The sequence below is a fragment of the Barbus barbus genome (assembly GCF_936440315.1).
Source record: "Barbus barbus genome assembly, chromosome: 37".
NCBI lineage: Eukaryota > Metazoa > Chordata > Actinopteri > Cypriniformes > Cyprinidae > Barbus > Barbus barbus.
Window position 1 is genome coordinate 1,561,368 of NC_136715.1, and position 25,441 is coordinate 1,586,808.

A 25,441-nucleotide genomic window follows, 5' to 3' on the forward strand; every position below is an offset into this window, starting at 1 on the left:
CATTTCCTTCAGCCTGAGGCTTATTCATTTAAAATTGCCAAATATATAATTTTTTTTATTATTAAAAAACAAATAAGTAAGCCCAGCCCAGGTGGTAAAAAGTAATGCAAAAGTGCATTCTTTCTATAAAAGTAATGCATTTAGTTACCTTTTATGGAGTAACACAATATTGTAATGCATTAATTTTTAAAGTAAGTTACCTCAACATTGCTGGTTTCCTAATGAAGCTAAACAGAGCTGACCCTGATGAGTATCAGGATGGGAGGACATTTAAGAAAAACTAAGGGCCAGTTTGACTAACAGTGTATGCAACCGTCTTTTGGCGTTAAAATAGTATTGGCAGGACCATTTAAACCTTTTAAAAATACATCTGAAAAGCTCAGGAACAATGAGGAGGAAACACATCTGAGACTGTGTGTATAATATGCATACAATTTTATGATTTCACTCACTGGTCTGTGATCTGATATCCTCACTCCATTTGTCCATTTGCTCTTTCGTTTTCATTATACCATCAATCTCCTGTAAAATCTTTCTGTCTATTTGAAGATGGCAGCTGTTGTTTTGTGCCACTGTCTCCTCAATCTTCTCCAGCAGCTCCTTGATCTGAGTGTCGTCACTCCTGTTCGTATTGTTGAGGACATGATACCTGTTCCCACATTTGTCCAGCAGCCACTGGAGATCCTGTCCTTCACTCTCAATGTGCTGCTCTATAGATGTGTCTAACAGAGAGTCTCCACGAGTGAACAGCACTATAGTGTGACTCCAGACTCTCTCACCGAGCAGATCCAGATGCTCCTGTAATGATTTTCTCTCGTCCTCTTTAAATCCAGTGTCCACACGTATGATCAGTAGTACAGCGTGTGGTCCTGGAGGACACAGAGACACACTGAGCAAAATCTCCTGTTTCAGTAACTCAGGACTGTCCTCTACAGTGTAATCCCAGTACCATCCTGGAGCTTCAATGACAGTGATGTGTCTGTCTGCTACTTCTCCATGTCTCTTCACACACTGAGCAGATCCCTCCGAGTCAAACTCCTCTCTGCCCAGGATGGTGTTGCCTGTTGAACTCTTACCAGCTCGTTTATACCCCATCAACACAATCCTCAGCTCTGAGAGATGTTGGGCTTCACCTGCAAGAAAGACAAAACACACTTATCCAAATTACTGTACTGAGAATCTGTAAATAACTGCTCTAAATTCATTTTTCAAGTCAATCCATCCTATTTGGTCCATAAAAATTCTAAAGTTTTGCGTGATTACCTATAAGTAATTGCAAAAAACGTTTATACAGCAGTGGATTCAAGCGTCAATATCTCAGCTCAAGACGGTTGTAGATCCTTGGATCAAAAAACTGATCTTTAAGCACATTACAAGGTATTTGCTAACACACTATAACTCATTCTTTTGACTCAATTTTCCAAACCATTCATTCAGTTCTCAAAACAAAGACACATCTCAAAACTTTTAACACATTTCACCTGTCTTCATAGGAGTTTTGCTACACAAAAATGCCCTCAGTTTGCACAGGTTTAACCATGTTCTTATTCAGAAAACATAAGCACACAGGAGGGCTGCACAATTAATCGATTTTCTAATCGCGATTACAATTATAGATGCTGCGAATACATAATCGTTCAAAGCCACGATTACAAAAATAAATAAAAAATTTAAAATGCCCACTTGCATTATTCTGTGTGCTTGAGAGGTGTTTGCAGCGCGGGGTTTAACAAACTCAAACACACTGGATAAAAGACATTTAGTGTAACTGATAGTCATTGTCACTCTGTTGTGCATGATAAAGATGTTAAACGCCAAACGTGTCAAAAGCAAAACAAAGTAGCAGTACTTGTTTGAACTGTGTACCACACTGACCTTATATCAAAAGAAAACAGCGCAGCGCGAGCTTATGCGTTTATTACAGTAACCAGTCATGATCACGTGCTAAACAACACTGTGAAATACAGTAAGAAGCAGAGTTCTCCAGAACAAATCACGTCTATTTACTTTAAACTTGTTTAAAGCCAAATAAATCGGAGCTTCTCATCAACACTGAGGCAGAAACAGTGCAATAATGATCCAATTAGAAGACGTTTTACAGTTTTTTACAATTGCTATGACAGATTTTTCAATACTTTTAATTTTCCAAAACTCTTAACGCACCAACTCACCTAAAACACACAATTGGCAAAACAGTTAATTTCATGCTCAAAATCACACATTGTAAACTAAACCCCAAAACTTATTTTCAAAATACAATAACACAATACACTATGTCTAACAAAACACTGCAAACATGTTTCAAATCAAATAATTATTCAAAACACTAACACATGTTCTCTTCCAACAGGAACATTTAGTCAATCATAACACAATGACAAAAAAAAACACTATCATCAACTGAAATTACAGAAACTGCATTATTTTATGTGTCAGGTCTGCCCTTATACAATAGACAGTATATTGTATTGATCATAGATTGTGTTTTGCACTGTAGTTTCTTTTGAAGCCTGTCTAAATTTTTGTTTTGTTGGGTTTAGTAAATGCATGCATTTTGTTTCTTTCGCTGCAGAAATTCAATACAAAAAATGAATGACCATCTCAGAGTAGCTTTATAGAATGTACAGTTTATGAAAAAAAAGACAGAGACAGAATTGCTGCAGTAAAGACTTTATTTGCAAAATGACATTACTGCAGATATACAAACAGAAAAAACACCGGAATAATAATAAAAAAAACAAAGTAATCTTCTAATCTGCCCGGTCTTCTGCATTTGGCCACATGTTCTCATCCACATCACACCTGATATCTTCTCTGGCAAGGCATCGTGGGAAGAATCTTTTTGCATGCCTTATCCACCCCTGGCAGTGTTCAGCTGTGATGTCTTGGCATGCAGCATCCATTGCATTCAGGAGGGACATTTGGTCATGTGGACGATGGTCAAAAACCTTCCATCTCCAGGCTGAGAAAAACTCCTCAATGGGGTTGAGGAAAGGGGAGTAAGGGGCAAGGAAATGGGACATCATCCTTGGATGGGCGTCAAACCAGGCTGTGACTGCACCGGAATGGTGGAATGCCACATTGTCCCATGTGATCACATATATTGACAAGTGGTCCCCCACCTGTCCCCTTTCTATCTCTGGCACCAGTCTTTCGTGCAGGTCTTCTAAAAACAGGAGAAGGAGGTCGGTGTTGTAGGGGCCAATCTCACATTTATGCAGGAGTGCACCATTGTTGGAGATTGCGGCGCACATGGTGATGTTGGCTTCTCTCTGGCCCGGCACGGTAACTGTGGCCCTTTTGCCAATTATGTGACGGAGTTCTTTGATACGCTCACTATTCCTTTCAAAAGGAACGATGTATAGTTGTTTCATTCGGACTCTGTGTTTAGCTAGAGTCCGAGAAATGGATGTTATGCTGATTGCTGCAATGTTCCCAAAGACAAGGTTGTCCTCTACAACTCTGGACTGAATGTCCTTCAGTTTTATTTCATTGTCAGCAATCACAATGTTGACAATAGCCAACATGGTGATTGCTGTTCTTCATTCAGGAGCTTCCCTCTGCCCCCTGAGGGAGGTAGATGTTGAATCCTTAGAGGGACAAAATACAGTTACATATTAGAGACTGGAGGCATACAGTCACTCTAATACTGTAAATGGTAATATTACAGTATTTACACTTTGCTGTAGGAGAAGCAATATCCTACCTGTTGGTTTCTGTGTCCCGGCTGAGATTTGGCTGTACTCGTTCACCAGCCTCTCTGTATGATAGCCCGTGGTTTGACACATAGTAGCTCTTATTTGATCAGTTACCCTAGCTCTGGTCCTTCTTTGAGCGCCACCACGCATTCTAACTCCTCTCCCTCTACCTTGCCCCACTCCTCTCCCTTGTCCTTGTCCTTGCCCCACTCCTCTCCCTTGTCCTGGTACTCGTCTTCCTCTCCCTCGTGCAGGCATTTCTTTCTTTCTTTCTTTGTGTTGCTCTATATTGTTCCTTTTCCACACAAGATCAGCCCAAAGAGTCCTCTTTTAGAACATATGATCATGTGATTGAAAGAACCTCAACAGTGTACTTCCTAGATGGGAATCAGCTGTGATTTATATATTTGCATAACTTCAATAAGCTGTTTCTCATTATCAATGGAATAAAATACAGGGAATATATTTGTGTTTCAATTCACAATATGAACAGCTGTTCACTTTGACTTTAGCCTGTAAGGTTAGGTTTAGAACATGGTGTTATCTGTTCTGACATACAGTGTTAAAGCATTGGTAAATTTGGCAGTAAAAATCCATTGTTTTGGTCTTGTTTGAGCTTGTGTGTAAAAGAAGTTCAAGCATTTTAAATTTGTGTTAATTGTATGCATTTTGTGTTAAAGCAACAAGAAATGTATTAATAGTATAGCTTACACAGGCGGATGTAGTGCTAACTGTGTTAAGAGTTTAGTAAACTTGTTAAATGTATTGAAAAAACTGCCATAGCGATTGTAAAAAACTGTAATAAAAAAAACAAAGTAATCTTCTAATCTGCCCGGTCTTCTGCATTTGGCCACATGTTCTCATCCACATCACACCTGATATCTTCTCTGGCAAGGCATCGTGGGAAGAATCTTTTTGCATGCCTTATCCACCCCTGGCAGTGTTCAGCTGTGATGTCTTGGCATGCAGCATCCAGGAGGGACATTTGGTCATGTGGACGATGGTCAAAAACCTTCCATCTCCAGGCTGAGAAAAACTCCTCAATGGGGTTGAGGAAAGGGGAGTAAGGGGCAAGGAAATGAGACATCATCCTTGGATGGGCGTCAAACCAGGCTGTGACTGCACCGGAATGGTGGAATGCCACATTGTCCCATGTGATCACATATATTGGCAAGTGGTCCCCCACCTGTCCCCTTTCTACCTCTGGCACCAGTGTTTCGTGCAGGTCTTCTAAAAACAGGAGAAGGCAGTCGGTGTTGTAGGGGCCAATCTCACATTTATGCAGGAGTGCACCATTGTTGGAGATTGCGGCGCACATGGTGATGTTGGCTCCTCTCTGGCCCGGCACGGTAACTGTGGCCCTTTTGCCAATTATGTTTCTCCCACGGCGACGCCTTTTCGCCAAGTTGAAGCCAGCCTCGTCAACATAGATAATTTCATGTGGGACTTGATTGGCCTCCAACTCCATGACTCTCTGAACATAATTAGACACAGTGTATGTAAATGCTGTGCTGTACTGTATATCTACTGTATGTCCTAATGTACTCCAGGTTTATAGAGCAGTTTACTGCAAAACACACTGTGTATAGTACAGTAATGACTGTATTGCGTAACCTTACCTGGACGTATTGGTGACGGAGTTCTTTGATACACTCACTGTTCCTTTCAAAAGGAACTTTGTATAGTTGTTTCATTCGGACTCTGTGTTTAGCTAGAGTCCGAGAAATGGATGTTATGCTGATTGCTGCAATGTTCCCAAAGACAAGGTTGTCCTCTACAACTCTGGACTGAATGTCCTTCAGTTTTATTTAATTGTCAGCAATCACCATGTTGACAATAGCAAGTTCCTGTTCTTCATTCAGGAGCTTCCCTCTGCCCCCTGAGGGAGGTAGACGTTGAATCCTTAGAGGGACAAAATACAGTTACATATTAGAGACTGGAGGCATACAGTCACTCTAATACTGTAAATGGTAATATTACAGTATTTACACTTTGCTGTAGGAGAAGCAATATCCTACCTGTTGGTTTCTCTGAAAATACGGACAATGGATGCCACTGTGTCCCGGCTGAGATTTGGCTGTACTCGTTCACCAGCCTCTCTGTATGATAGCCCGTGGTTTATGACATGGTCAATGATAGTAGCTCTTATTTGATCAGTTACCCTAGCTCTGGTCCTTCTTTGAGCGCCACCACGCATTCTAACTCCTCTCCCTCTACCTTGCCCCACTCCTCTCCCTTGTCCTTGTCCTTGTCCTTGCCCCACTCCCCTTGTCCTTGTCCTTGCCCCACTCCTCTCCCTTGTCCTTGTCCTTGTCCTTGCCCCACTCCTCTCCCTTGTCCTTGTCCCGCTCCTCTCCCTTGTCCTTGTCCTTGTCATTGTCCTTGCCCCACTCCTCTCCCTTGTCCTTGTCCTTGCCCCACTCTTCTCCCTTGTCCTTGTCCTTGCCCCACTCCTCTCCCTTGTCCCACTCCTCTCCCTTGTCCTTGTCCTTGTCCTTGCCCCACTCCTCTCCCTTGTCCTTGTCCTTGCCCCACTCCTCTCCCTTGTCCTTGTCCTTGTCCCACTCCTCTCCCTTGTCCTTGTCCTTGCCCCACTCCTCTCCCTTGTCCTTGTCCTTGCCCCACTCCTCTCCCTTGTCCTTGTCCTTGCTCCACTCCTCTCCCTTGTCCTTGTCCTTGCCCCACTCCTCTCCCTTGTCCTTGTCCTTGTCCTTGTCCCACTCTTCTCCCTTGTCCTTGTCCTTGCCCCACTCCTCTCCCTTGTCCTTGTCCTTGCCCCACTCCTCTCCCTTGTCCTTGTCCTTGCCCCACTCCTCTCCCTTGTCCTGGTACTCGTCTTCCTCTCCCTCGTGCAGGCATTTCTTTCTTTCTTTGTGTTGCTCTATATTGTTCCTTTTCCACACAAGATCAGCCCAAAGAGTCCTCTTTTAGAACATATGATCATGTGATTGAAAGAACCTCAACACCTGAGTGTGCTTCCTAGATGGGAATCAGCTGTGATTTATATATTTGCATAACTTCAATAAGCTGTTTCTCATTATCAATGGAATAAAATACAGGGAATATATTTGTGTTTCAATTCACAATATGAACAGCTGTTCACTTTGACTTTAGCCTGTAAGGTTAGGTTTAGAACATGGTGTTATCTGTTCTGACATACAGTGTTAAAGCATTGGTAAATTTGGCAGTAAAAATCCATTGTTTTGGTCTTGTTTGAGCTTGTGTGTAAAAGAAGTTCAAGCATTTTAAATTTGTGTTAATTGTATGCATTTTGTGTTAAAGCAACAAGAAATGTGTTAATAGTATAGCTTACACAGGCGGATGTAGTGCTAACTGTGTTAAGAGTTTAGGAAACTTGTTAAATGTATTGAAAAAACTGCCATAGCAATTGTAAAAAACGTACCAGGTTACGTATGTAACCCAGGTTCCCTGAAGGGAACGAGAGCTACGTCCGAAGACGCTATGGGAACGCTATCAGCGTAACCGGCGCTCTGAATATTTTATACAACAGTCTAATGGATGGGCGAGGCGTCACGGGCGGGGTGACGCCACGACCAGGAAGTTATATAAGCACGTGCGGCGGAAGTATGGCTCGGGACGTAGCTCTCGTTCCCTTCAGGGAACCTGGGTTACATACGTAACCTGGTACGTTCCCTTCCAGGAACTTCGAGCTACGTCCGAAGACGCTATGGGAACGCAATACCAACGCCGCCAGACTGACAAGTCCCTGCCTAGTGTCAGGCTGAAAGGACAGAGGAGCCTGGAGTGGCTCTGATGTCGAGGTTGTAAAACCTGGCGAATGTCAGGGGCGTGGACCACCCAGCAGCGTTGCAGATGTCTTGCATGGAGACACCTGCCCAGAAGGCCTTGGAGGCCGCCACACCTCGGGTCGAGTGCGCTCTGACTCCCAGCGGCGGGGAAAGGTCAGAGGTCTCGTACGCCAGATTGATGGCATCCACTATCCACCTGCTAAGAGTGGGCTTCGAAGCTGGAAGACCCCTCTTAGGCGGACCAAAGCACACGAGCAATTGGACCGTCTTTCTCCACAGGGCAGCTCTGTGGATGCATGCGTCCAGTGCTCGCACTGGACACACACAGTTGTGCCTTTCCTGGTCGGGCTCCCTGAAGGGAGGAGGACAGAAGGCCTGGAGTACGACCGGCTGTGGTACGACCGTCAGAACCTTCGGTATGTACCCCGCACGGGGGTAGAGGAAGACTTTCGCCGAACCGGGCGCAAAGTCGATATGCGAAGGGGCCACAGATAGGGCCTGGAGGTCACTCACCCTCCTCAGAGAGGTGATAGCCAGCAGGAAGACGGTCTTGATCGTGAGGAGTCTATCAGTTATCTCCCCGAGAGGCTCAAAGGGTGCTCTGCCCATAGCCTCTAGTACCACCGCCAGGTCCCACGTGGGGACACGGGGCCGTACAGGCGGCCTCAGCCTCAGCCTCAGCGCACCGCGGAGGAAACGTGTAACCAGGGGGTGTCTGCCCACTGAATGGCCACTGATAAGGGCGTGGTACGACGAGATAGCTGCCACGTAGACCTTAATAGTGGAGTGGGTTAACCCTGCGGAGAAGCGGGCCTGCAGGAACTCCAGAACTGCGCGGATCGGGCAGCTGACTGGGTCGAGCTGGCGGTCTCCGCACCATGAAGTGAAGAGTTTCCACTTCAAGGCGTACAGTTTCCTCGTAGAGGGAGCTCTGGATTGGAGGATGGTCTCGACAACCTCGGTTGACAGACCGGAAGCTATGAGTTGTGCCCCCTCAGGGGCCACACCCACAGCCTCCAGCACTCCGGGCGGGGGTGCACAAGGGTGCCCCCGGCCTGTGAGAGGAGATCGCTCCTGATCGGTACCGGCCACGGGGTGCCGTCGAGGAGGGAAATCAGATCCGAGAACCATACTCGGCCCGGCCAGAACGGCGCTACTAACAGTAGGCTTACCGCGTCCCGGCGCACTCTCGCCAAAACTCCCGGGAGCAGAGCGATCGGGGGGAAGGCGTACAGATGAAGCCTCGGCCAGGTCTGTACCATAGCATCCAGTCCCAGAGGCGCTGGAGGAGCTAGAGAGAACCAAAGGGGACATTGCGCAGACTCTCGAGTCGCAAAGAGGTCCACCTGTGCTTGGCCAAAGACCTTCCAAATCTGCTTCACCACCTGGGGGTGAAGCATCCATTCCCCGGGCCTCGGCCCCTGTCTCGACAGGACGTCTGCTCCGACGTTGAGATACCCAGGAATGTGCAGAGCTCTCAATGATAGGAGCTTGCCCTGGGACCACACAAGGATCTGGTGTGCCAGCTTGTACAAGGGGCGCGACCGCAGACCTCCTTGGTGGTTGATGTAAGAGACCACTGCCGTGCTGTCGGTGCGGACCAGCACGTGGCGATCTCTCAAGTCTGGGAGGAAGTGCTTGAGAGCACGGAACACAGCTAGGATCTCTAGCCAGTTGATATGCCACGCCAGGTGGCGACCACTCCACAGACCGCGGGCAGGGTGGCCACTCATGACCGCACCCCAACCGGTGAGGGAGGCGTCCGTCGCTAGCGAGATGCGGCGACAAGGAGCTCCCAGCGCCGGGCCCTGGGACAAGAACCAGGGTTTCCTCCACATGTCTAAGGCACGGATACAGCACCGTGATACCTTGACAGCGCGGAGCGAGTTTCCCCTCAGGGAGACCCCCCTGGTCTTGAGCCACCACTGTAGGGGCCTCATGTACAGCAGGCCAGAAGGAATCACGCTGGACGCAGCTGCCATGAGCCCAAGCAGCCTCTGAAACTGCTTGACAGTGAATGGCTGGCCTTCTCGCACTCTCCTGACTGCCGTGAGGATCGACTCGATCCGAGCAGGGGTCAAACGAGCCTGCATCGTGGTCGAATCCCACACCACGCCTAGATAAGTGGTTCTCTGAGCTGGAGAAAGCACACTCTTCTTGGCGTTTAGTCTTAACCCCAAATCTTTCATGTGGGCAAGAACGACATCTCGATGCCGAACTGCCAACTGCTCTGATTGAGCAAGAATCAACCAATCGTCGATATAATTTAGTATGCGGATGCCTTGCAGTCGCAACGGGACCAGTGCCGCATCCACACACTTGGTGAAAGTGCGGGGTGAGAGTGCTAGGCCGAAGGGAAGAACCCGATACTGGTATGCTTTGCCCCCGAAAGCGAACCTCAGGAACCTCCTGTGAGAGGGAATGATGGACACATGGAAATAGGCGTCTTTGAGGTCTATCGTGACAAACCAGTCCTCGGACCTGATTTGGGACACGATCTGCTTGACCGTCAACATCTTGAACTTCAGCGGTCTGACTGAGAGGTTCAAGAGACGCAAGTCCAGTATGGGCCTGAGCCCTCCATCCCTCTTCGGAACAATGAAGTACCGGCTGTAGAAGCCGGTGTGCACTTCGTGAAGTGGAACCAACTCTATGGCTTCCTTTTTCAGCAAAGTGTTGACTTGCTGTTCCAGGACCAGAGCCTGCTCGGGGCGGACCGTAGTCACGCAGACCCCGTTGAACCGCGGGGGCGGCCCATCGAACTGGATGGAATAGCCAGCCTCTACCGTGCGCAGGACCCAGAGAGACACGTTCGGCAGCCGTTGCCAGGCCGCCAAACGATCTACTAAGGGAATCAGTCTCTCGAGACTGACCTCTGGTGTTAGAGAAGCGGCCAGACCGCTGTCTTGCTGGAGCGTACCGGCAGGGGACGCGTAGTCTGGCGGCTGGGGCGAGTCTCTCAGGCCCGCTGAGATCACAGGCGGTAGAACCTGAGGATAGTACTCGCTGGGACCTGCTGTGCCCTGGAACTGCAGGGTTGGCAGACAGATCCCCGGAGGGCACCGAGGGGAGACGGTCACCGTGAGCTGCGGTGTGAGTCGCTCCACCCCAGTAGGGGTCACCCTCCGAAGTCCTGGGACTTGCCCATCAGGACTTCCTTGCCGCGGACCTCTTGGCCGCCAAGACATCCCTCAGGTCTGTCTTGGGTTTTGAGGCCCCCGGCGCGGAGCGCCGCTGCCCTCGGCTCCGCCTCGGGGGAGCACGAGAGGCGACGCTCTCCTTCTGCGCAGCCCTGTGCGAGGAACTAGTATGCGGAGGAGGCTGCTCCCGCCCAGCAGCCTCCAGAGTTAGAGAGCGGCGGGGGAGGAACCGCCGAAACGCCTCCGCTTGCCTACGGGCCTCCTGAAACCTGTCGACGACGGTACCCACGGCGTCGCCGAACAGGCCAGAAGGCTGAAGCGGGGCGTCCAGGAGGCAGACCCTGTCCTTCTCCTTAATGTCGGACAGGGTCAGCCACAAATGCCTCTCCGTTGCCACCATAGCTGCCATGGAGCGGCCGATAGCACGGGCCGACTCCTTGGTGGCGCGGAGAGCCAAATCGGCGGTTCTCCTGAGCTCTGAGATATCCTCAGCTCTGACATCCCCCAGCTCATCTAAATCCTTCAGCAGTTCGGCCTGGTACGCCTGCAACACCGCCATCGTGTGCAGACACGCACCAGCCTGTCCTGCTGCCGCATACCCCTTGCCCACCAGGGATGATGTGGTGCGCAGAGGCCTGGTGGGCAGGGTAGGAGCCTTCAAGGACGATGCTGTGGAAGGAGACAGATAGCCCGCCAGCGTCTGCTCAATCCGGGGCATCGCCCTATATCCACGCCCGTCCAATTCCCGTACATTACCGTAGTAATCTGACGCGGGAATGAAAGGGCGGGATGTATATGGTTTCACCCACGATCTCGACACCTCGGTGTGGAGATCGGGGAAAAACGGAAGGCTCCTGCGAGGAGGTGGCGGCCGCGAGCGCAGGAAACGCTCGTCCAGCAGGCTGGACCGCGGCACAGTTGTTCTCTCGGGGGGCCAACTGATGTCAAGCTTGGCCACTGCCCGAGTTGCCACCTCCAAAAGCTCCTCGTATTGGGGCGAGAGAGGCGGCGTAACCTCTTCAACGCTCGTCACATCAATCTCCTCGGAGGAAGATAGACGAAGCGCTGAGTCCTCATCTCGGGGGGAAGTAACCGCTTCCCCGAGAGACGGGACACCAGATCTGGCGGATACGGGAGGAGATAGAGACATGCCCGTCTCACTCCCGCCAGCCAGATCAGCCTGCGAGCCCCACGAGTGTAGCAGCCGCTCTGCCTCGGCAGCAGCGGGGCCAGCACCGCGTGGGAGGCTCGCGAAGGCTCCCTTCTCGAAGAGAGCCTTCCGGGTGTGGAGTGTGCGCAGCGGGAGCCGCTCACAGTGCAGGCAACCAGCTCCCTCGAGAGCTGATGCCGCATGCTCCGCACCCAAACAGACCACGCACAGGCTGTGTGTGTCTCCACTCGTGATGTAACGAGGGCAGGGACTGACACACAACCTGAAACGCGATCTGGGATCGCCCCTAGTCTTTGCCTTAGCTTTAGGCATTTTTCCCTGGCTTTCCAAGACAGACAACACCAAATAAGACTCACAAGACAAAGAATCAGACTGACAATACACAGAGCGCTTGCTGAATGACAGAAAGCTGATGCCGGCTCCGCCGCACGTGCTTATATAACTTCCTGGTCGTGACGTCACCCCGCCCGTGATGCCTCGCCCATCCATTAGACTGTTGTATAAAATATTCAGAGCGCCGGTTACGCTGATAGCGTTCCCATAGCGTCTTCGGACGTAGCTCGAAGTTCCTGGAAGGGAACTGTATTAGATTTTTAATGGATCTCATATTGTATGTTCTATACAGATCAAACTGAGACATAAGTAATGCAGTTTTTTTAATGCCATTAATTGTTAGCATTTTGACAGTCTATGCACTATAATTGACTACATTTCCTGTTGGATAGAAAACCAGTGCTAATGTTATGACTCGATTTTGAATCAGGCTTGCTGTGTTTTGATAGAGTTAGTATATGAAGAAAAAGGTATTCAGCATTTTGAAATATAGAGTTTGTATTTATTTAACAAAATGTGGTTTTGACCCGAAAATAACTATTTGGATAACTGTGTGATGTAGGTGTGTTGAAAAAGTACTGTAAGTATTGGTAAACGCTTGTTACCGATTGAAAAAAAACTGTAAATTGCAGAAGTAGAGGCTTTGCGCTATATTTCAAGTTATTTCAATGAAGAACATTAGGTCTTCATTTCTGTCATGCTGTGTTTAAGCATTTGTAAAAAAAAGATAAGAAAGATCCATGATTTTTGGTATGGGGTAAGCTTGTGTGAAAAGAAGATTTAAGCATTTTAGAAAAGTGTTAATTGACTGAATATTGAGTGAAAACAACATGAATTGTGTTATGGTCATAACAGACATATGTTGTGTTAATTGTGTTTAGAGTTTTGAAAATGTGACTACAGATTGGACAAAGGGATGTTAGCGATTGAAAAAAAACTGTAAGTAGCAAAACTGATGTCACACCGGTCAGAATCTCAGGATAATATACAGTTTTTCTTGATTGCTAACACACAATTCATGAAACAATTCACCATTTTCTCACAACTATAAACACAATCTCAAAACTACAAACCAACTTGTGTAAACTTCAGACTTCCAGGTCAAAATCAAACAATTTAGTCAAAAACACATTCTGTTTTGTCAGTCTCACATTTTGGCCTCAGATGACACACAAACCTGACAAATACACAGACTACTTGTGAGAGGTGCTGAAATCGCGTTTGGTCTCGTACTGAATCGCGTATCTTGTCAGTGTGTGCACTTGCTTGGCCATTTTTAGATGATAAACAGGAAAGTGGGTCCAGCTGAATTGAAATGGTGATTTGTTGGATTGGTATAAAAAAGGTTATTATATCGCGGCAGTCGTCGTGTGAAGCCCTCTTAGTGTGAAGACCAAAGAGTGTAAAGACCATCAACTCTACCGTGCGACTCCACCAAGGGATAGAAGTATCGCTTTTTATTTTAGTTTATTCATTTATATATTTAGTATTGAAATGTTGTTATATGCATGTGTCAATTTTATTTAATTTCTTTATTTTCTTAAATATGTGGGTATATAGTATTTATAGAGTTGTAACTTTTAGTTTTAGTTACTTTTTCTTATTTGTAAGTCGCTTTGGACAAAAGCGTCTGCTAAATGACAAAAGTAAGTAAGTAAAAGTAAATTACGTACTTTCCTGTTTAGAGAACACTAGTGAGATCAATTCAAAACACTGTTACAAAAACCTCCTTGAGTGAATCAGGAGTCCTTTTGCTAGTCAATGTCTCTTACAGTATACAGCATAAACACAGGGGTGCAGATACAGTAAAATTCTGCAATAAACTTCTGCAATAAACTAAGAAAATTTTGCTTTCATTTTCATTACAATACAGTAAAGTGACCTTACAGTAGATGAAAAGCACTAGAAGAGAAAAGTTCAAAAACCAAACAACAGAATATAAAGTGAACACACATTGGAATATAGTGTCAGTTACTTTACAGAAATAAATAAATAAATTAATAAATTATTAAATTATTAAATACATTCATTCATTCATTCATTCATTCATTCAGCATCCTCTGCCAATTTGCCTTACAGTATTGGTAGTATCCTTATTTGTTACACTATAGCAGGCTCTTGGTCTTCTGACAAAAGACTTATCTGCATCCCCCGGCCTAGACAGTCATCTCTCAGTTCTGCACAAAATACATGTAAGGAATACTTGGCTACAAATCAATTCGACAGTAATTAATTTGAGGGTGTACAGTATTTACTGTACATAGGTTACGTACGTAACCCTCGTTCCCTGATGGAGGGAACGGAGACGTTATGTTGTGACAACATAGGGGATTTACTTGGAAGCCTCAAACATCTCTGATTAAGAGAAAACGCCAATGAAATTGGCTAGTGGAATTTGCATACCTGAGCCCCTCCCCGTGCATACGGGTATTAAAGGGTGACAGGTGCATCCACTCATCAGGTTTTCCCGCTGAGGAGCCAAGAACAAGTCCTAGGCAATCAGCGATGGTTCAAGATTGTGGCATGGGGACATAACATCTCCGTTCCCTCCATAAGGGAACGAGGGTTACGTACGTAACCGAGACGTTCCCTATCTGTCGGTCACTAAGAGTTATGTCGTGATGACATAGGGGTCCTTTGGAAAGCGCCACAACCTGAAACCCGTCACGAACTTGTGGCATGCAGATGTTGACAAGCTAGCGCGTGACAGACAAATGCCATGCGATGGTCGCAACCTTCCCATCGCCCCAGCGCAAATTCGCTAACCTGGGTGCCCGCAGGGACCACTGAGTACAGTGCTGCTGGAGATAGCCAACCTGCTGTTCCTTAACCCAAGAAGTCGGAAGGGATTTCGACCTTCCATGAAAGATAGCTTCAAGTCTTTCCTATTTGTTGTTACAGCTTGGCAGTAACGATGGGGAAGCGAGCCTTCCGGAGAAGGGCGCTACGTAGGCCACATCCTGCCCGAAGGGAGGTAACATGTGGAGACACTGATATGGATGATATGTAGCGCCCCAGCCCGTCCTGGAGGCATCTGTTGTGACAACAACATGCCAGGACACTTGTTCTAAGGGCACCCCGGCCCGTAGAAAGGCAAGGTCCGTCCAGGGGCTGACAGAGCGGCGACACTCCCGTGTGATACTCACCCGAAGTGCACCACGGCGCCATGCCCACCTCGGGACTCGGGAGTGCAACCAGTGCTGAAATGGTCTCATATGAAGCAATCCGAGTGGTGTGACTGCAGCTGCGGATGCCATATGCCCCAGGAGCCTCTGAAACTGTTTCAGTGGAACCACCATTCTGCCTCTGAAGGAACTCAGGCAGTTCAGCACTGATTGGGCACGCTCGTCCGTGAGGCGCATCCTCATACTCACCGAGTCTAACTCCACACCGAGAAAAGAGATTCTCTGCACAGGGGAGAGCTTGCTCTTTTCCCAGTTGACCCGAAGCCCCAACTGGCTGAGGTGCCGTAACACCAGATCCCTGTGATCGCACAACTGCTCTCGGGACTGGGCCAGAATGAGACAGTCGTCGAGATAGTTGAGGATCCAGACGCCCACTTTGCGGAACGGGGCAAGCGGCGCCCTCTACGACCTTCGTGAAAACACGGGGAGACAGGGAGAGCCCGAAGGGGAGAACCTTGTACTGCCATGCCTGACCTTCGAACGCAAACCGTAGGAGCGGTCTGTGTCGCGGAAGGATCAAAACATGAAAGTAAGCATCCTTCAGGTCGAGCGCTGCAAACCAATCCTGGGGTTGGATGCACCTGATCATGCGCCTGTGTGTCAACATCTTGAACGGGAGCCTGCGCTGGCCCCGGTTCAAGACTCGCAAATCCAGCATTGTTCAAAGACCACTGCCTTTCTTGGGTATGATGAAGTAAGGGCTGTAAAACCCCTGCCTCATCTCAGCTGGAGGGACCGGCTCGATTGCGTCCTTTGCCAGGAGGACAGCAATCTCCTCGCAAAGGCAGGAGCGTTCCGAGATACCACTGAGGCCTTGAGAACGCAGCTGAACTTGGGAGGTCGCCTGGCGAACTGAATCGCATAGCCGGGTCAAATCGCCGTGCAAGGGGCTCCAATGGCACAATCGACGCTCAGTAGAGCTGGATGGTACAGAAGGCAGCGCGTTCTGAAGCATCCATACAGAACTCCCTGGGTTCCAAGGGGGACTGGCTAGAGGTACTGCGTCCCCGAACCGCACTCTCTTGGCCGCTGACAAGATGGGTCGCGGGCGAGAGTGAGGAGGCGTCGTCGCACACGCGTGAACCTGATAACCCGGAGGAAAAGGAAATTGCTCTTTCTGTGAAATTGTGGGTACCGCTGGCCCTTGGGGCAACGGCAGAACAGAAACAAAAGGTAACACAAGATTCTCCACCCGGCCCTCCTCCGGGGTAAGGAGCGGTGCTGTCCTCGCTGTCTCCTGAGAAAAAGCAAACTCCAACATCTCCGGGTTGCCCGCATCAGGGCCGCTTTGTCGATCTCCTGGACGACTTGGGGCCTGGCTGGGACGCGGGGGGCGCCGCCCTTCTGCGAGAGGCCCGACGCACAGGCCCAGGTGTTCGGCACGGGGCGGAGCAGCTCTGGAGGACGCAGAGAAGCGCCCACGGCGACGAGCAGACGGAGGCCTGGACCCGGGGGCAGCGGTTGACGGTGCATCGCGCTGGGGTAGGATGTGCTCGATCACCTCTGTCTGCTTCTGCACTGCCGAGAACTGCTGGGCAAAGCCCTCGACAGTGTCGCCGAACAGCCCAGCCTGGGAGATGGGAGCGTCAAGAAAGCGTGCTTTGTCAACATCCTTCATCTCTGCCAGGTTGAGCCAGAGATGGCGCTCTTGGACTACCATAGTAGACATCGCCTTCCCGAGAGACCGCGGCATGACTTTCGTCACTCGTAGAGCGAAGTCAGTCGCCGTGCGCAGCTCCTGCATCAACCCCGGGTCGGAACTACCCTCGTGCATTTGTTTAAGTGCCTTGGCTTGGTGAACCTGCAGGATAGCCATGGCATGCATGGTAGAGCATGGCATGCAGGGCAGAGGCTGCCTGGCCCGCAGCGCTATAAGCCTTGGCCGCCAGAACGGCCGTCAACTTACAGGCTTTGGACGGGAGACGCAGGCGATTCCTCCAGGTGGCGGGGTTTCACGGGCACAAATGCACCGCGACTGCTCTCTCCACCTGGGGAATGCCTGCGTACCCCCTGGCAGCCCCGCCATCGAGGGTAGTGAGGACGGAGGAGACAGACGAGCGGCTTCTGGCCATGAAAGGGGCAATCCACGACTTCGTCAGCTCCTCATGCACCTCTGGGAAGAAAGGCACCGGAGTGGAACGCGGTTGTGAGTAGCCACTCCGAGAAACCAATCATCCAGCTGCGAGGGCTCGGGACTGGGCGGTCTGTTGACCTCCAGACCGATGCTCACGGCTGCCCGGGCAAGCATGGCCGTCAACTCTGGGTCCGGTGCAGCGGTGGCGACCACACCCGAGGGGGGCAGCCCCACTGAAACTTCATCCTCAGAGGACGTAAACCCGTCCCCCGATGCTGCGATCAACATTCTATCCTCGGGCGGCGCACCGAAATAAATGCTAGGCGCCCCGTGGGACGAACCAGCAAAATCACCCGGGAGCTGGACGGGACATTCGCTGCGTGAGAAGTAAGAGGTCCGTGGGGACGTACCCGGCGGAGAGGCTCTTACTGTGACCCTCAGATCTCCCAGAGCGCCAGCCGGCGGTCCTCTGCTTGAGTCAGAGAGACCGGGCCGGTTGCGGCAGAGGGTGTCAATCCTTTCAGAAAGGAAAGGCGAGATCGAAGCGATGTCATGCTCATACGCCCACAACAGGCGCATGAGTCATCCACGAACGCAGCTTCAGCATGCTGGAGACCCAGACACTGAAGACATCATGAATAAATGACCTTAGACCTCATCCCCTTCATTTTTCTTTTCTCCTCCTATTCGTCTTTGTTTCCCACTACCAGGATTCATTTTCCAAAACACAATCACTTGTGCTCTTGTTCGTATCATCCTGAGATCATGACCTGTGTGTCATCAGTTTTACTACTGAATGTTCACACAGGGATAAATGTGTGCGATTTATGTTTATTTTTTGATGCTTGAGTTAATTACATTGTGTTTGTGTTTTCTGAATGAGAATTTGGCTAAACCTGTGCAAAATGATGGCGTTTTTGTTTAGAGTTTTGCAGAAAACACTGAGCAAATTGGAACGTGTGTGAAAACAGTTGAAATGTGTTAAAAGTTTTAAGAAACGTGTCTTTGTTTGGAGAACTGTATGAATGGTTTGGAAAATTGGGCCAAATGAATCAGTCATAGTGTAACAGACGTAGGCAAGTAAGTGCTGGTGCATGTAAACTAATTCCTAATTCCTAATTGCACTAATTCCTGATTGCCAAAAGGAGTTTTTTGTAACAGTGTTTTAAATTAATCTCACTAGAGTGCTTTATTTGACAGGTTTTTGTGTAATCTGAGGCCAAAGTTAGATTATGACAAAAGAGAATTTGTTTTTGACCAAAATATTTGATTTTGACCTGGAAGTCTGAAGATTGTACAAGTTGGTGTGTAGTTTTGAAATTGTGTTTATAGTTGTGAGAAAATGGTTAATTGTTTCATGAATTATGTATTAGCAATCAAGGAAAACTGTAACATATATAAACATTTTGCACATTCTTGCTTTATAATTTAAGGCCAAATGTAATGATCAAGAACAAAGTTCCACATTCAGGGACATTTATAACGGGATTTGAGTCACATTTTTAAATTTGAGGATAATTCTCATAAAACTTTTCTACAACTTTTTTTTAAAGTGAAATTAAAATTATATTTTAGTTTTCATAATCCACAATGTGTTTAAACAGTGTGACAGCAAAAAGTGGGAGTAAAAAATGTGTTACATTTGTTTAGAGATTTTTAAATAAATAAATAAAGTAGCATAAATCTTCGGTTCCAGATTTATACCACATTATTATTATTATTATTATTATTACTATTATTATTTGTTTATTTATTTATTGTTTTTCTTTAGGCTTATTTATTTAAATGTCCTTTCTATTCTCGTATATGTATGTATATGGGAAGTCGTGGCCTAATGGTTAGAGAGTCTGACTCGTAATCCAAAGGTTGCGGGTTCGAGTCTCGGGCCGGCAGGGATTGTAGGTGGGGGAAGTGAATGTCCAGCGCTCTCTCCACCCTCAATACCACGACTGAGGTGCCCTTGAGCAAGGCACCGAACCCCCAACTGCTCCCAGGGCGCCGCAGCATAAATGCTGCCCACGGCTCCGGGTGTGTGTTCACTGCTGTGTGTGTGTGTGTTCACTGCTGTGTGTGTGCACGTTGGATGGGTTAAATGCAGAGCACGAATTCCGAGTATGGGTCACCATACTTGGCAGTAAAAAAAAAATAAATAAATAAATATATATATATATTTAAGAGCTCCTAAAAAACACAATCGTCTTTACCTTACAATAGTCTTCCATCAAACTTTTGCTAGAGAGACACTGGTTTACATTATCCAACCATCATAGACTAGTCCTGAGTGTAGCAGTGGCTCCTTATGGGACAATAAAATAATCGTCCTCTTTGGATTAGATTTGAGGAACTGATTGGCTAAACTATTACACAGACCCGCCTCCTGTGAGTGATTTCTCTATTGCCCCAGAGCTGAAATTGAGACATGCTTACAGGCAAAGGCCACATAAAGGAAAAGCATATTTTGCACAGATGATTTTCTATTCTATTTTATTATTTATATCTATATCTATTATTATTTTCCCCTTATTATTATTTGCTCTTTTCACTATCTGTGGCCGTAAAATTAGTTACGACTAGCACCGTGCCCAAGCATCCTGCCCTAAATCTCCTTATCTCAGGAGACCTCTAAAATCCAGGATAATTTTGAGGGAACATCTGGACAAATTCCAGAACAGGACGTTCTTATCACTTAAGCATAATTCAACCAGAAAAAGGGCAAAGACATTGGCATCTGGAAAAACTCCAGCACAGACCCTCCCTGATATCCTAACTATTAAAGCATTAATTCAATGATGGTATTAACAAAGATGATGTTTTTACTACACACGTCCGAGCTAAGAAAATCTCCAGGTCTCCCCAAACGTGATAGTCTCATGTCTCAGACAACTCTCCTCTCTCCTCTTCACATTCCAGGAACGCACCTTTTCTGCTTATTAACAGACAAAGAGACTCAAAACCTGTGCTTAAGCATTTCAAAAGGGACAAATTATAATTGTTCTGCTATTGAAGCAATATACTCAAAACAATGTATACAATATATTTACAATATATATTAAGGTTGTATTTCATGTCATTTATAAGCTTGCTGTGTTATTGGAATCAATGGTATTGTTGTAATCTTTCGATGTCTAATGTCTCACGATCACTATTGTTTAGTTTCACATGCTTGGTGTGATTTATTTAGAATTTAGGATAATTTAATCGATGCATTAACCCATGAAGTACATAAAATTAAGGTATGTACCCTGTGCACGCCAAATACGTAATGTTTGATTTCGAATGAAAGCTAGTTGCGTCAGCAATAATCTGGTGTGGATGAAAAGTGACTTTTCTCATCATAATGTATGATTAAAACACTTATATGAATCTGCTAGGATTTTCATGTTATGGAATAATTTGACAAAGGATTCACGCTTGGAAAACTGAGCCGTGCGGGGCGGGGCTCCGCACTACAGAAACGCGTGTGATTGGATCAAACAGAAAAAGCGGCAGACTGAAATCAGCCCGTTAAAGACAGGCACCCAACAGGGTGTGTTGTTGAAACTTTGTCTTCTGCTTTGATCGCGCTGTTAAGCGCTTCCAGTCATTAACATCTGGCCGAGCATGAACAACGATCAAGACTTAGTCAAACTTCTAAAGAAACTTTAGCAGCTGAACCAAAGAACTGAAACGAACTTCCTAAGAGCGTCATCACTCCACAGAGAAACCAACCAATTGCGAAAGGGCATCCCCAGTGACGACGCATCACCAGCCAATCCGCGCCGGGATCCCCTCGACCGGGAAAGGAACGAAAACTCAACTTAAAGACAAACAATATTTCCTAACGCTGTTGGAAACTGGTTGTATTCATCTTTAAGAGTAAAGATAGTGAAGTTCCATGCTTGTGACTCCCTCAGGTTGAAGTAGAGCATTCTTGAAAACGAGCATTAGAACCTTAAACCTTTTAGAACCTTTTCTGTTTTGTGTTATTTAGCTTAGTATTGTGGTAGAGTAGTGAAATAAACTTTGATTCTATTAAGAAATCTGTCTGTTGCTGTGTAATTTTCAAATCTTAATTATTTGCCAAAAGATTGCGTTAACTATGCTAAAATTACCTGTGCTAAGATTAACATGCTCAACATTACCTAATCAATTCTGTATTACTGTGGCCACAGTAATAATCTGAATTGTTAAGAGATAACGTACTGATTTTAATGCTTGCTGGACAAGTCGTTAATGAGGTATCGTTAATAATGTATAAGTTGGACATTTTGATTAATATCAATTAATCATAAATATCGAATCTTAAGAATGATTCCCTAAAAGCTAAAATGAAAATAATAGTTCTAAAGTTACTACACCGTGGTTAAACCAAATTTAAAAAAAAAAGAAAAAAGAAAAAAATTGCAAATGGTCAAGCAACCTCCATTAGACAACTTGAGATGGATTGACCCTAAAATGTCTACATAAAATAAGTCATGGATAATGTACAGTCATTATCTCAAAAGACTCCTGACAGGTTAGCAGGACCCCAATGTGACAACGAGTCTGTATGTTTGAAATAAATGATGATCATGAAATGCTAAGCAAAGTTTTTAAGTAATCTTGACCAACAAACACCAGAAACATCAGCAACATTTGCTGTTGGATCGATGAAACTGTCAGGATAATGTAATTTTCACACTGATCCAACCAGGAGTCACTGGAAGCTGATGTTTGTGTCAGATCTTAATGGGTTACTCCACCCCAAAATGAAAATTTTGTCATTATGTCGTTCCAAACCCGTAAAAGCTTTGTTCGTCTTATCGGAAGACAATTGTGACTGTCCCATTGACTGCCAAGTAAGTAACACAACTTTGATTTGAACGCAAACAGCGTATCCGTGTGGCGTGGTCGACACAGCAGCGTACGCTGCTTGTGTCCTGTGGATAATCTCCAAAATGGTGCTACGCTGACACGGAGGAGACGAATTGTTGAACAAAATCGCTGTTTTGTTTTCTTTGCGCAGAAAAAGTATTCTCGTCGCTTCATTAAATTCAGGTTGAACCACTGATGGCAGATGGACTATTGATGCTTTTCATACTTATCTGGGCCTTGACAGTGAGAGTTACTTGGCAGTCAATGGAATCAGTCACAAGCTCCCCAGTTTTAAGCCAAAATATCTTAAATTGTGTTCCAAAGATGAACAAAGCTTACAGGTTTGGAACAACATAATGACAAAATTTTAATTTTGGGGTGAAGTAACCCTTTATGATTCTCTCAATAATGTCCGTCATCCACATGAAAACAGACAGAACAGAGAGACACAGAGCAGAACAACAAAACACAGCCATGGCTGCACTATGTTGACTCACTCATCTGTGATCTGATGTTTTCTCTCAGTTTTTTCATCCTCTTCATTCGTTCTTCTGCTCTCTCTTCCTCTGCTCTTCTTCTCTCTATCTCCTGTAAAATCTTTCTGTCTATTTGAAGATGGCAGCTGTTGTTTTGTGCCACTGTCTCCTCAATCTTCTCCAGCAGCTCCTTGATCTGAGTGTCGTCACTCCTGTTCTTATTGTTGAGAACATGATACCTGTTCCCACATTTGTCCAGCAGCCACTGGAGACCCTGTCCTTCACTCTCAATGTGCTGCTCTATAGATGTGTCTAACAGAGAGTCTCCACGAGTGAACAGCACTATAGTGTGACTCCAGACTCTCTTACCGAGAAGATCCAGATGCTCCTGTAATGATTTTCTCTCGTCCTCTTTAAATCCAGTGTCCACACGTATGATCAGTAGTACAGCGTGTGGTCCTGGAGGACACAGAGACACACTGAGCAAAATCTCCTGTTTCAGTAACTCAGGACTGTCCTCTACAGTGTAATCGCAGTACCATCCTGGAGCTTCAATGACAGTGATGTGTCTGTCTGCTACTTCTCCATGTCTCCTCACACACTGAGCAGATCTCTTCAAGTCAAACTCCTCTCTGCCCAGGATGGTGTTGCCTGTTGAACTCTTACCAACTCCTTTATACCCCATCAACACAATCCTCAGCTCTGAGAGATGTTGGGCTTCACCTGCAACAAACAGAGAACAAAAACACTGACCCAAAATATTGTACTGAGCAGCAGTTTGAAACCATCAGTAAAGCAGTTTAAAAGAACCTGGCATTACAATGGCTGATGATGCCATTTTTTTGCACATGCATCCTCCCTCTTTGTTGTAAACAACAATGGCATCAGTGTGATTTCCTTGCTCCACATTTCATCTTGCAACAGAAAACTCAAGGTTCAGAATCATTTTCTTGAGGCTATGGATTATTGGTACTAATTTTGTAAATACAAATAAATTGACCTACATCTTGGATGGCCTGAGATTAACAGCAAATTTTTTTTTTTTTTTTTGGGGTGAAAAATATATTTCAGTAAGTCTATCTTTAAATAGGAACTGGGGTAAAGTTAACAGTATTTAGAAGGATGCAATGTTTAAAAATCTTACAATAATAAGAATGCTTAAAAACGGCTTATTTCATTTAAATTGGTAATCATACAATCATATCCTTTATGCTCTCAGTTTATCTCACAAATCAGAGGGTCATTCCTATATTCATCAGATTCACATGGAATATAAGGAATATGTGATTACAGTATCAGTTTCCCAGGATATACAGGATGTTCTAATCAAGATTCAATAATCACCTCTTGGACAACTAATCAGCTACACTTGTCATTTACTTTTAGTCTACCTTCTCAACATGAAGTGAATTAATAAAGGGGTCTCTATGTGTTGTTCAGTTTAAATTGTATCATATTGCACTTTTTTTCATCTTGGGTCAGCCTTAGTAAGAATGAGCACTGGCCTTAACAAACTGAACTGGTGAACATGTACTGTATTCTCCCACATGAAGCGATCATCTTCTGCTCTTCTGCTAGTTATAGCATGAAATAAACACGAACAAACATCAGAGGGCATGTTGAAACAGTTGAGTATTGTGTTTCGTGTAATCGCACAATCAGTGTTTCAGAATGATTTTAATAAAACAGTTTGTAAACAATGTGTCATGTAACATGATATTTACCTCAGAAAAGGCATTTAATGCCTGCAGCTTTTTAGATAGCTATAAAAATAACTCTAGCCCGTGTTGTTTGGTCATTTTAGACAAAAAAAAATCAAATAAAAAAATCGCTACTTCATCAGAATGGTGCAAAACTCTGTGACTTTTATGGCAGTCGCTATGAATTTTAGGATGCATTAAAGAATGAATAAAGCTGAGAAAGACAGAAACAGTAGACATGAGAAGAAACAAACAATGATCATTAATAATGACATTTTGTAGATTGTGGCTCAAACTGTAGATGGAGATATTTTACAAGATCAGTTACTTGGTCAGCCTTAAAGGAGTAGTTCACTTTCAGAACAAAAATTTACAGATAATGTACTCACCCCCTTGTCATCCAAGATGTTCATGTCTTTCTTTCTTCAGTCCTAAAGAATTTTTTTTTTTTAAGGAAAACATTTCAGCATTTCTCTCCTCATCTTGGATGACAAGGGGGTGAGTACATTACGTATGTCTTGACGACGTGTGCAAGAACGATACAGGTGGATGGAAGACTATGAAAGGCTGAAGGCAGAGATGGACGTGGCCGGCAAATTGCGTGGTGAAGACTTCTCGTTTGTTATTTTTTGTTATTTGCTTATGAATTACTGTATTTTTAAATAAAACAAAACCATTGTATTGGTGATTCGTTAAACTTTTAAATCAGTCTCTGAGTAATTAATTCTTAAAATCTTTATTTCGAGTTTCAAGTGGTCTGAACTTGACTGAATTAGCACAGACACCGGGAGCAGAGAATTGAGGCTTCATCCTACATCCATTCAGCAGAGAGGTAATTATAGAATGATCTATTATGAACCTGTTATGAGAAATATGGATGTGATTAGTGGATTTTAATTCCCTGTACCGGTATAGAAACTTTACAAAATGGACAAGATTCCAATAAGGCAGCATCCATTTATGATTGGAATGAATAATATTTGCACTGAATATGCTGTTGTTATTGCATAATGTTAATGTACTACATGAATTAAATTTAGGTTGCTGACCAGTGTCCAATC

At 45.7% G+C, this 25,441-nt stretch overlaps 1 protein-coding gene across 1 annotated transcript in view; it reads right to left on the reverse strand.

Annotated features, from left to right (window-relative positions):
* The window catches only part of LOC306856598 (GTPase IMAP family member 8-like), a gene marked incomplete at both ends in the record, with an annotated part of 38,322 nt that overhangs the window by 1,483 nt on the left and 11,398 nt on the right, over positions 1 to 25,441 (reverse strand). The window contains 2 exons of the mRNA XM_079395960.1: positions 453 to 1,133; positions 22,702 to 23,403. Coding sequence (XP_079252086.1) covers positions 453 to 1,133; positions 22,702 to 23,403 — 1,383 coding nt within the window. The remainder of the gene's footprint in view (positions 1 to 452; positions 1,134 to 22,701; positions 23,404 to 25,441) is intronic.